Source organism: Aptenodytes forsteri, unplaced genomic scaffold (genome assembly GCF_000699145.1).
Source record: "Aptenodytes forsteri isolate BGI_AS27 unplaced genomic scaffold, ASM69914v1 Scaffold736, whole genome shotgun sequence".
Taxonomy (NCBI): domain Eukaryota; kingdom Metazoa; phylum Chordata; class Aves; order Sphenisciformes; family Spheniscidae; genus Aptenodytes; species Aptenodytes forsteri.
In genome coordinates, this window is record NW_008794754.1 from 403,328 (window position 1) to 415,734 (window position 12,407).

A 12,407-nucleotide genomic window follows, 5' to 3' on the forward strand; every position below is an offset into this window, starting at 1 on the left:
CCCCCCGGCCAGCTTTCCCCCGTTTATGTACTGAGCATGACGTCACATGGTATGGAATGTCCCTTTGGCCAGTTTGGCTGTGCCCCCTCCCAGCTTCTTGTGCACCTCCAGCCTTCTCAGTCGGTAGAGCATGGGAAGCTGAAAAGTCCTTGACTTAGTATAAACATTGCCTAGCAACAACTAAAACATCGGTGCGTTATCAACTTTGTTCTCATCCTAAATCCAAAACACTGTACCAGCTACTAGGAAGGAAATTAACTCTATCCCTGCCGAAACCAGGACAATATTATATCCAATTTTCAGGTCTCAACTCTGCTAACATTTGAAAACATGAGTAGCAAACAGGGACAGTCTCCCAGTATTCAGGATCAGGTTTTACAACATGAAAGCAAATATCCCTAAAGAACTTGTGCAAATAATGTAAGATAACAATAAAAAGGAGTATGTTAATTTCAGTTAAAAACTAAGCAGTGGAATTTTATACTCCTGAAAACTGCTTTATATACACACACACAAAAAAAAAGGAGTGCAGGTAAGTATTTCATGCTCCAAAACATAAGATGCCCCAATAGTAGCATAATATGTCAAAAACCAGTATGCGATCACTCAGTGAAAAACGCATTACTATGAAGCACATTACAACCAGAAGGGTGCCACATTAAGTAGCCTGTATCACATTTGCATCTGAATGCGTAGATCATTCATTACATTACAGGAAATATCTCCTACATTCATCAAAACACAAAAACATGTGAAAACTTACTATCAGACTCCTTCAGCGAAGGTGCACCAGTCAGGGAGCTTAACCCACTTTTTAGAGGCGGTGCGTCAGAAAGGGATGCTAGACCTCCTGCTTTATTAGCTTCAGTTTTCCTAAAACAAACCAAGTAAGTACTTCACAGAGCTGTAAAATGTGCATAGTGACTTTCTTTTCTATTATTTACGAAACTGTCATAAAACTAGAACAGCAATATTTACAGCAAAAAGAGCAAGGGAAAAGGACTATTACATTCTGCCATCTTAAAAACAGTAGACAGTTTACCAGCACAAGTGTCAAGCAAGAAAGTCACTTTCTCACCTATGCAAAGACTTCTGCCTGTCTTCTTTCACAGACAGAGCTCCTTCATCAGCATCACTATTTTTATCAAGGGGCCTTTCATTATCCCCACATGTAAATGCAGCCAAAAGAAGAAAGATTCAGATATAAATCAATATTTAAATTAGTTTGTTTTATAACTAAAAGAGATCATGTCTGACAAAACTATTAATCCTAAGAGCAGTCAGTTCACAGAACGAAAACCTCTCAGAGCAAGATGGATCTCATCATCACGTGTTAAAGTTCACTTGGCTACTACCTATTCCATTCATATATTTAAAATGTTGAGTTCAAATACTACTTGCAAGTAAAGGATGAAGAAACACTATTAAAAAGAGATCAAGATTTTCACATTTAGTATTACCAGAACTGTTTGTTACTGTGATTCCATTCCTGTTAGTAATGGACATCATTTGAATCATTCATTGTATCTATATCACCAAAATATCATGCATACCATCACGTTCAAAATTTTGAAGTGTTTTAATACAACGAGTCAGAGACCTAGGGGAAATGAGAGCTTGGATCACCCCTTACTTTGTCCTTAGTAACTGCTTATTCCCTTCCTCTCTAATGCACCCTTCTTACAGGAATGGGCAAAGCTCCCATAAGGAATTTACCTTTTTGCAAACCAAGCGATGCTGGCACCTCTCCTACATACTCATCTCTTGGGACTCAGGCATACCAGCACAACATACCACAAAAGGATTCCACCTGAAGAATATGTTCTTTTTTCTCCTCTAGAGGAGCTGCCAGGAGGGTAGAAGTGAAAGACTCAGCAGAGACAGCTCAGTTACAATTAGTTGCTAGCTAAGTTCAGCAAACCTTATTATGGAACATTACTATAATATCTACATCACAATAACATTATGAGGTACAAATTACTACTTGGTGGACTGTGACTATTACAGACACATAATTTGGAAATATTTTTTTCTGTAGAGTTTCTTTACTAGGAAAAAAAAAATCCTTATTTTACTGAATAATTAAGAGTCTTTTTCTTGGATGGTCTTTTTAAAGAAATCCAGTTTACCCAATTTCAAAGTGAATTTCCCTTCCTGTCATGTGAAAATGCTCAAACAATAAGAAACTAGTTTATCCAGAAGTTTTTCCAGCCTTTTCTACTTTTCCCAACTTAGCATTTAAACCTATTTTATGGCAACACAACCACTTGCTACAATGGTTAGACTTTGGTTGAAGGCTAGTTAAATGAGCTCTTGAGTAAGGAGCAAATGCACTCAGATACAGTTTTAATCTTGATATTTCCAATAAGAAAGAGAGAAAAAATACCATAGTAGGGTTATTTGTAACACAGTATTTTCCAGAGAAAAACCACTAATCTGAAGAAAAAAATTCTGCTTTTATATATATCCAACTAGAGCTGTATTATAAATAATCTTTCTCAGAGAGTCCAATAATTTGCTAGAAAGAGACCTAGTTTACCTGGCATGATTGCTTTGTGCTGTACCAGAATGACCCCATTCCAAGAGTAAGCATCTACTGTAGCAATAATACAAAAAAGTTTATACTGTTCTACCCACTATCGACATAATTGGGGGGAAAAGGCCAACATGAGGGGAGCTACTGTCAAACTGACTTGCAAACACTTCTCCAACCTCTTCTGGTAATCTCTACTAAGCTAGAGCAATTCTCCCATTACTTGAGCACAGCAAAAGAACACCATGAAATGATCTTGCAGCATTTCTCAATAGAGATATTTAAACTAAGCTTCAAGATAACGCAACGTGATAACACAAAGATAAGTTTTTCAGTTTTATAACAAAGCTGTTGTATAGTTCAGTCACTAGTTCTTGTTTCAAATGGTATTTTTCAGTTATCAGACTCCACAGATGAACAAAAAAAATGCCCTTCAGAAGTGTCTGCAAAATTGCCATATGCAGAAATAACAACACTTCACTGAAAACATAGAACTGCACACAAAAGGTGCTGCAATGTGAAGAGGAAACCCTCAGCTGTGAGAAAACTTTCCTTATTCTCAGAATTTATGGAGCTAAAGCACTATCCCTGTCATTGTCCACTTCCTTCCTTAGTACTGATCACCACTGTAGCTCTGCTGCATGAAGAGACACTGACATCTGTGCCTCATATATGTTCATTTCACCAAAGAAATAGGCTGGGGACATTATATAGTCTAACTGATGCACCTTAAAGTGATACGTTTTTCCACCCATGGTACATCCAAGAGATCGCAGATGACACTGTGCATTTCAAAGAATAGAATCTTAGAAATGCACATTTCAGAAACAAAAATGTTCCAGAACAGATCTAAACACTCGCATTTACAAAGTGTGAATAATCAAACATCAGCTAGCTCTCAAAGGTCTGGCAAGCATACTGAGGACAAAAGAAACCTGTATTAAGTAGAATATCCATGTTACTTACCAGCCATAAGTTCTTTCTGGTTTGGGTATAGGATCATCAAAAAAAGAATCTCCCTCCACATCATCTTCATCCACACCTGGATCACTTTTTTCTTTGGCATTTAAGTCTTTGTTTTCTAGTTGAGGATCTAGTTTTGTTTCATTAGGCAGAAAATGAATGCTTCTTTTGCTTGCTTCCCCTGATGAGACACTTGTATCACTTTGAGTGGTTTCAGCCACCTTGAAAGATAAAGAAAAAAGCCCTTACTGAAAGGAATAAGTAATTTCTCTTGAAGAAAACCCATATAAACTGGATTTATGTCCTATAATACTGTAAGTGCTAATATAAACAACACAACATATAATATACTCCTACCATCACTTTTTAGAAAGTTAGCTCAGATTTTAGTACTTCTCAGGAATTTGTTAGTATCATCAAGAATCACACAAGAAAAAAAAGTTTATCACTTTAGAAAGGAAGTGTTCTTTATTGTTGCTGCCATTAAAAAAATTTTGTTCCATCCTCTGCATTGTTTTGCTATCTAGATCACCTCTATTATAAAAGCAACCAATTTAAAAGATGTTGGTCATCAAATAAGGAAATCTACATGCAGACTGATTCTTACCTCCTAGCTTTGAATATAGGGGGGTTTGTTTGTTTTAAAGCATCATGTAACTTTCAGGCTGTATTAATATTATTTTGCAACTCATCTATAAACAAATGTTGTTAGTTACAGCCACCATCTTCAAAAGAAATCAATTTAAACCCATGCAAATTACTGTAACTTCCATATTAAATGGTAATCTCTGCAATATAATATTAGGTTTTGAAGCAGCAAGCATAAGACAACTGCAGTTAATGACACTTTCTCCCTCCAAATAGTAAAAACAAAAATGACAAACAAGATACTTGAAAAGTACATAACTTTCAGTCTTTGTATCACACTTATGGCTCAGTCCTACAGACACTCAAGCTTGTAAGGACTATTCTATATGCTAACTTTAAGATCAAGTAATACAGCTCAAGTCATATCTTTGCAAAACTTTGTAACCCAAAGAACAATATCGAAATTTACCTAGATAATTAAGCTGTTGTGAAAAAATTGATTTTTAAACAATAGCATTTTGCTACTTAGCAAGCAATACTGCAATTTTTATCTTCCCCTAGACTTATTAAAATTAAGCCAATGAAAAGATCTATTTATTTCACTAACTTCCTTCCTGCACACTAAGAATAGCAACAGTTTTGAACCAAAACCAACAGTATTGTTTAATCCATATAACCAATATGTAGGTTGCACTGTCACAAGTATTTCTTTATGAGCCATTAAGTTTCATTCAGAAGGCTGAAGTAAAATTTTCAAACTGTAGGCCATGGAAGTTGAAAAAGGCCTACCAAGGTCATTTTATCTCAGTCACAGAACCACATTCAACTGCTGGCAGCAGCTTAGTTCTTCTAGGACAAGAAAAAGTACTTATACCTGTAAGTGGTAGTAACAACAATATTTTAATTTCATATCCTAGAGGAACAGAATTGTTGAAAATTAAGAGCTTAGTGATACCCTGACTGGAGTAAAAAAGAAGTTACAGCTACTTTTCTGTCCTGGGCCCTGAGGGAGTGAGCTGCTGCTATCTTATCTGAGAAACTAGAAGCACAACAGTTGGCCTTTGCTTGAACTCATATATCAAAGTTTTGCTCAAGTGAAACAACTACTTTCAAATTGTAGTGATAGGTTAACCATGGCTAAGGGTTCAAAGAGCAACATGCCTACCTTGCGTTTCAGACTAATAGTGTTAATAAGTCAGATTGTGGTTTCACACTTGCACTTAAACAAATGTAATTCTTCGCTGCTGCCAAGAGCTGTGGTCTTGGTCTCTCCTAGCACACTCCCTTCTACGTTACATCTATTGGTTGCCAAGTCACAGTCAGAGCCAGTTCAGCTCACAGGTTTGCTGAAAAACCGCCAGAGAATCTCAAGTTTCAATCAGGAAGTCGAAACTGTTCAGGTAACTTCCATCTTGCTCCAGCCGGGACTGGCTAAAATTTCCTCCTTCTGCTTTATTTTTACTCCAAGTATGTTGCACAGGCAGAATATTCTCCCATCCTGCCCTTGCCAAGGAGAGAGAGAACTGGCACGGGGCGGGAAATCTAAAAACTGTAGTCCCATTAAGATATCCACTACTTATTCTTAGAGGAGTATGTAGTCTGACCAACAGCTGTTGCTGTTTCTATGAAGAAACATCTGTACACAAACCAATTTTCCCCCATTTCTGAGATAAATGTATTTTCATGGAGGATTCAGCAATACATTATGAAAAGCATTTCCAGAACATGTTCATCTATCTCCCACTGCAATGGAATTATGACTTGCTTGCCAAGGAAGACGGGTATAAAAAAAAAATATAAAAGCCTGATCATAAATCCCAACTTGTTGGAAATTATATTCTACTTGCAACCTCATCACTTCAGAAAGAACATGTAAATGAAAGTGTTCTTATCACCACCTCAGCTGCTGCACACCATAAGTATTCAATTCTAAACTGTGGTGTTCCAACAATGCACAAAACTCTCCTTGAAAAAAGGAAACATAGTTCAATGAATGATCTTTTACCACACTTTAATACTTCTTGTTCAGAATTAAATACTCCTATCCGGTAGTTTCTCTAAAACTCAGACCTTAGAATAAACCTTAGAATCACTTTCTTGTGTCCATATATTTATTGGGGATTAAGTATATACACATTAAAAAAATGCCTCTATTGACTGGACCAGTCACAATCACTATCATTAAGCTGAAGTCAGTCAATAGGAGAAGCTTTTGTATCTATGGACTAACGCACCTAAATAGTTGATAGCAGCCTGAAAAAGAATTCTGACAACCTCAACACAAAGAATACAATAAATTGCAATACAGTATCACTTCTGGAAAATAGCACTAATGCTTGGAAATCATTCAGCCATGGTTTATATTTATTTTCTACGCAGTTTAGACAGCACTATTTGAGCTGGGTACAGGAGTTCCTGTTTTGTACAGGCCCAAACAATTGTGATAAAAGAACTAAGACTAATTTATTCGTGTTATCATCTTAAACAACAGGAATGACTGTTACTACTCCACGACAACTTCTCTAAAGCAGAGATTCCAGGCATAACTTAAAACTCATTCTTATCAATCTAGTTTCCTAATGAAACAAGTCTTAAGATATTATACTCCTCTGTGCTTGTTTCTCTCTCTCTTCCCCTAACTAATATATTTTGGACTGGCTGGCTAAGTTCAACCACTGCAAAAAGGGTAGAAGTTAAAAAAAAAAAAAACCCACCAACCTGCGTAACTGCGCTGCAAAAAGCTCTGTCAAGAACAGACATAAAGGAATAAGATTCATACCAGACAGAGGTTGGACCAGCCTCAAGACATGTGCATGCACACACAGAAAAAAACATATGAAACCTGGTTCAATTTACAAGCTACTGGAACTACGTTTTTCCTCCTCTAAACAACTATTCCTGAGGAAAAGCCATATAACAAACACTTGGCTCTTCTCTTTCTGACCTACTTATTTCAAATAAAGTAATTTAAACCCAAACATGAAAAGGTGGCATATGCAAGGGAGAATGGAATATTTATGACTTCTAACTCATCATCAGTAGTTGTTCTTAGCTAATCTAGAAACACCCTAAGCCAAAAGTAGGGGCTCAGGTATGAAGCAACAGTATTAGTAGCATTCAGAATTTTTTAGTGGATTTTTGTTTTAAAAGCTGGTGCCAAACAAGAATTATCTTCTCCTAAAGCAGGTCTGAAATTATTAGAATTTCCATTCAAAGGTCAGTTACAGAAATATTAGCGTTTAAGGTACTATCAACAAGCACAGCTATTAAAGTAACTTAATCTTGAAATGAACCTTGCTTTTCAAATTGTACAGTTTTCTGGTTTTGCATGGCAAAAAACTAAAGAACTGGAATAAAAACGAAGCAGATTCAAATTGAACTGTCTTTTTATTTGCTTTTATCCTTATCATTCCCTCTCCCAAATGAATAAACTAACAACAAAATCCATGCAGAGCTATATTTCTTAGCTTTCATTAGTGAGTTGGAAAGCTTCTAAGTTATTTCCAGTAATCTTGAAAAAAAGCTATTAAAACTTTTTATGTGATCAGATTACATCAATAATTTGAACAAACTTCAGTACTTGAATCAGGGTTGTTTTGCTTTGGGTTGGGCTTTTTTGGGTTTTGGGTTGGTGGTTTGTTGTTTTTTTTTTTTTTACTGGGTGCAGTGCGTAGCTGGTTTCTTGGGGAAAAGAGGCTTAAGTGATCATGCCCCTTTCCATGCCCTACACTCTCCCATAATTCTCAACCTGTTGATCAGTTCTAATCAAATGTAAAGGACTATTAGAGGCCTGGAAGATGTTAGTTAATACAGATTTTGTGCTAACAGGAAGCAGAGAAAAGAAAGTCACAGGTCCCAACACAAAGACGGTTGTATCCTAACACCTTATCAATCCCAAGCAGTAATCAGCCAGCTGCCTGATACACAGACAAGTTAGCTCCAACCTGTCTGTGTCTCACAGAGACTCTGCGTATGCGCTGTCACCTACCCAGTCAGAAAGGTACAGGACTTTGAAGATCATTTAAGTGAATGCCATTGTATCCGCAGTTTCATAGGAGTTCTCTCTTTCACTGATCTCATGTATGTTATGTAGCTTTTTCATTATATATAAACTATCTTACCTTATTTGGTATAGGGTGTGTACTTGATCTTCCATCAGATGATTTTGATGTGGGGCACAGGCTATCACTTAGAACTGGAGACACCTAAAAAGTTTCAGACACACTTATTAAAAATATATTGAATTTTGTCATAATACCATCAAACAAGAAACAAGGCTACCATCCTCACTCACACAGTATGCAAACTGTCACACTGTGATGCTATGTTAGGAAGTCTATGACAACTACTTCTGAATTTCAGCTTTTGTTGGGGTACTGAATGCATGTCAGGTGCAGAAAATTTTCTTTCGAGCCACAATCACAACAGAGACTAAGCAAATGCTATTGGTTGGATTTCATTCATTTAATTAAAACTTAATTATATATTCCATTAAGATATTACTGTTATTGCCTTCAGGTAGTTCAGTATTTCAGTAGTTTCATATACTTAGTTTTAAATACATACGTTTTCAGAACAGCTTTAAAGCTTTTGACAAAACCAATTCTAGGCTTTTCAGGTCATATTAAAATTAGAAGTCTGCCAACGAAAATAGGTACAGCTAAAAGTGTTATCAAACCACACTAGAAATTAGAAAGTAAGTGACACTGTTTTGTGTCATTTATCTGGGTTCACTCTGTGTTACTATATTGTAGCAGAGTATTAGTAAAGAGTACTAGGGTGGCATTAAAAGTAATACAATAGTCATAATCTTTATCTTTCAGCATTGTTTTCTGATAAGCTATGTTGAAGGCATTTCCTATTATACTAACTATAATAAAGACTTGAAAGAGTATAATACTACAACAGTAGCCAAGTGTCCTTAATTTCAGTTTATTTTATCATTGAAATGAAAATGAATAAAGAATTATGAAGAAAGAAATTACATGTTAACACTACTTACTTCACTGCCTGAAATCTTTTTCTGCTGACATTTTCTAACAACCTCCAACAACAGGGGACCACCCACAGTACCTTCCGCTTCTATAATTCCCAAATCTCGAGCTAAGTTTTCTCGACCATCAAGGCCATTTAGCTGGAGGAAAAAAAAACATTAAAAAAAAACCGCAACACAGAAATAACTGTCAGAAAACACAATATATATTTTGTATTATAACTCCCAAAACTTTTTGGTCTTATTTAACATGGCAATATTTTGATGTGTTAAATAAGTGATTATTTAAGACTTCCTGTTGCATGTGGACTAAAGTAACGATAGCCAATTGCATCATTTATTTCTGATCCGTACCTGAACTTATCACAGACCATCCAAAGTTGTTTTAAATATGCAAGTATTCATAATTAGCATGCTTCAGGATTTAAGGATTTATATGGTCAAGTTACTTTAGCCTATCACATTTAAAAGTGGATCCCAGGACACCTAGCCAGTGGTTCCAGCAAATTCACAGATGATGGAGAGTCCCCATTCCTGTGCATATAGAAGTACACCAGCATAGGTCAACACTTACTTTCAGTCTCTGTTTCACTTTAAAAGTGTATTTTTTTCTTTAATTTTTTCCTGTCAATTTTTTTTTGGCTGATATTGAATTACTTTCATCCCTGTTTCTGTCCAAACCCATGTTTTTTTAAAAACTGAACTTCACATTATAGCAGAAGCAGAATGCTGCAGTAAACCCAAGTTGGTTGGCATAACCTCAGAACGGCAATACTGCAAAGGGCACCCATTCGTCTTGAACTCTTACGATTATTTAGTGACACTTCCTATCAAAACACTGATCAAACAAATACTGAAGCAAGCCACCACTAGTCAAGCACACTGAAACATGTAGGATAAAGAGACAATACAACAGACTGCTCAGAGACAGGGGCTAGTAGAGGAAGACAAAGTAAAATCTTTCAGCACTATACACAGCAGTCTTGGCCAACTTGCTTAACTTTGGCCAGATTTCATATATGCACTGCATTAGGTGAAAGACTTTTACTGGAAAAAGGAAGGGGACATTTCAAAGAGCATGAGATGCCTTTACAATGCGAATGAAGCACTGCTCCCAAGAGTGAGTGGCAACATGACAGAAAGCATGACTGTTTCTATTTGGTAGCATGAACATGAATCTTTGCACAGATGTGTCCTAGTGCAATAAATGCAGCTAAGGATATTTGGCAAAGGACAAGGGTGTATGGAATTTTCTTTGGTTAAGCCCCTAAAAAGAAACATGAACTTCTGAGAAACAGAAGTCAATTAATTGATTTAACAAAGTTGGATTTTTAATAAATTAACTAGTTAAACTGACATTAAGAATAAAAATGAGTATTTGAGATGTAAAGATAAATTCTTCAGTTAAATGGAACTGTTTCAAACCCAAATTTATTATTAAAACCTTTATATCATAAAAAGAGACAAAGGGACAAACATGATGAAAAACCTCTAACTCAGTATCAACAGCCTAAAAGCAATCAGTTGGGCTACATGATCATCATAGGTCCCTTCCAACTGAACTATTCTATTCAATCACTTTTTGTCACGTGCATCTGCACGAAGTCCTTTGTTTCACTGAAATTTCTCTCAGAGTAGATTACTGACATTATTTTAATTTTCATGTAACAATACTAACTTAATATCATGACATAGTAAAATTATTGGCAAAAAGTGTTGCAGGAGTATTCTGTTGTACATACTGTTATGAATTCACAAAAATTATTAATTTAATTCAAAATTAACATATTATCAAGCATTGGTTTTTGATAAAGGGAATACTCACTCATATTAGCACACTTTCCTGGAATATGTGTCTTTATGGCAATAAGTACCTTTTACAGACTAAATATAAAAAATTATTTAGAATAAACACAAGCAAGAGGCTTAGAAAAAAATCTACTATAGCTTCTGTATTCATTGCCATGCACTCCAAACAATCAGCATAGCATACAAATAAAACCAGTATATCTTACTGTGCTTGATTCAGGCTGAAAAACAGCCAGTGTAAAATCAAGATTGAAAAAACGTAGAAATTCTGCAACAAGACCTGCTACCAAGCGACCTAAAAAGGAAATGAGAAGAGTAAAAATACACCAAACAGAAACAATACTTACTTCAAAGATTTAACATTAACTTGGCTTTGGTATAAACATCTACATTGATTCAACACTCCTACAAACATCATTTAGACATTCAGCAAACTACCACCACATAGCTAATTTGTATAGCAATTCCCTAATTTCTAACTCAGCCATCATATCAAAATTATTTAAGTCAGCAATACTGCAGGAGCATAGATAGAGTTTGATTAAAAAATTCAGGCATAAGATTTTTTTTTTTTAACTATTCAGCTGTTTTAAAGACTTTTTGGCATTTCTCCTATATGTGCATTCACTACTGTACCTCTACAGTGAGTTTTCACTGGTTACTGTTTCTACTGGTCTAGAATGGCTCTGAGTTAGCATAATCATAACTCATCATGAAATATTAATTTAAATGCATTGGTCTCCTCAGTTAAAAATACAACTTCAGCAATATCAACTTCAAAAATTATAGATTGAATTCTATTCTGAATGAATAGTAATTATGACATTTGACAGGAACAAAAGCATCCTTTATGTCATGAAGACTGTACTGTTAATAAAAGATTCAAAGATTTAATCCTTTGTTCCCTATTTTTATTGTTTTGAGAAGTATACTCAAAGAACTTACCATCTTTTGTACCTAAAAAACTTTTCAAGCTTTCATTTACCAGAGGTGTTTTGTTCTGTCAAAAAGCAAAAACCAAACAGTAATTAACATCATCCTCGTACTAACAAGAAATTGAAAACCATAGCAAGTTGGTGTTTTGGTGTACGCTGTTCCACAATTATGCCTGGCACATGTAATTCAGTTCTTCAAAAATATACCTTTGTATTAATTCTACTACCTACAAGTAAAAGCTGCAGAGCCATACATTTACTTAGGCAAATTAAAATTGTCTATGTATTTCTATTATAAAAGCTACAGAGCTGGACTAATTTCACCAAAGTTCTTAATAGCATACTGATCTTTATTTACTTAATGAATAAAAAGGTAAGTTAAGCAGGTAACTTCCCAAATTGTTCCTCTAATATAATGCCAAGTTTGTTTAAGGAAATTCAGTCCCACTTTTTAAAAAATGTGAATTTACAAATCATCTAGACAAAGTGTGGACCGTGCTAATTAGTGGTTCACAAATCAATACTAATCTTCTATTAATTAAAAGACCTTCAAATAGATTATGAAAATGTTTTTTCTCCCTTGTCA

At 35.4% G+C, this 12,407-nt stretch overlaps 1 protein-coding gene across 1 annotated transcript in view; it reads right to left on the reverse strand.

Annotated features, from left to right (window-relative positions):
* Nucleotides 1-12,407, reverse strand: part of FGFR1OP (FGFR1 oncogene partner) — a 28,192-nt gene that overhangs the window by 4,664 nt on the left and 11,121 nt on the right. Inside the window, exons 3-8 of the mRNA XM_009274250.2 lie at nt 11,832-11,886; nt 11,093-11,181; nt 9,087-9,218; nt 8,206-8,289; nt 3,500-3,717; nt 764-873 (exon numbers count right to left, since the gene is read on the reverse strand). Of these exons, the coding sequence (XP_009272525.1) occupies nt 764-873; nt 3,500-3,717; nt 8,206-8,289; nt 9,087-9,218; nt 11,093-11,181; nt 11,832-11,886 (688 nt within the window). The remainder of the gene's footprint in view (nt 1-763; nt 874-3,499; nt 3,718-8,205; nt 8,290-9,086; nt 9,219-11,092; nt 11,182-11,831; nt 11,887-12,407) is intronic.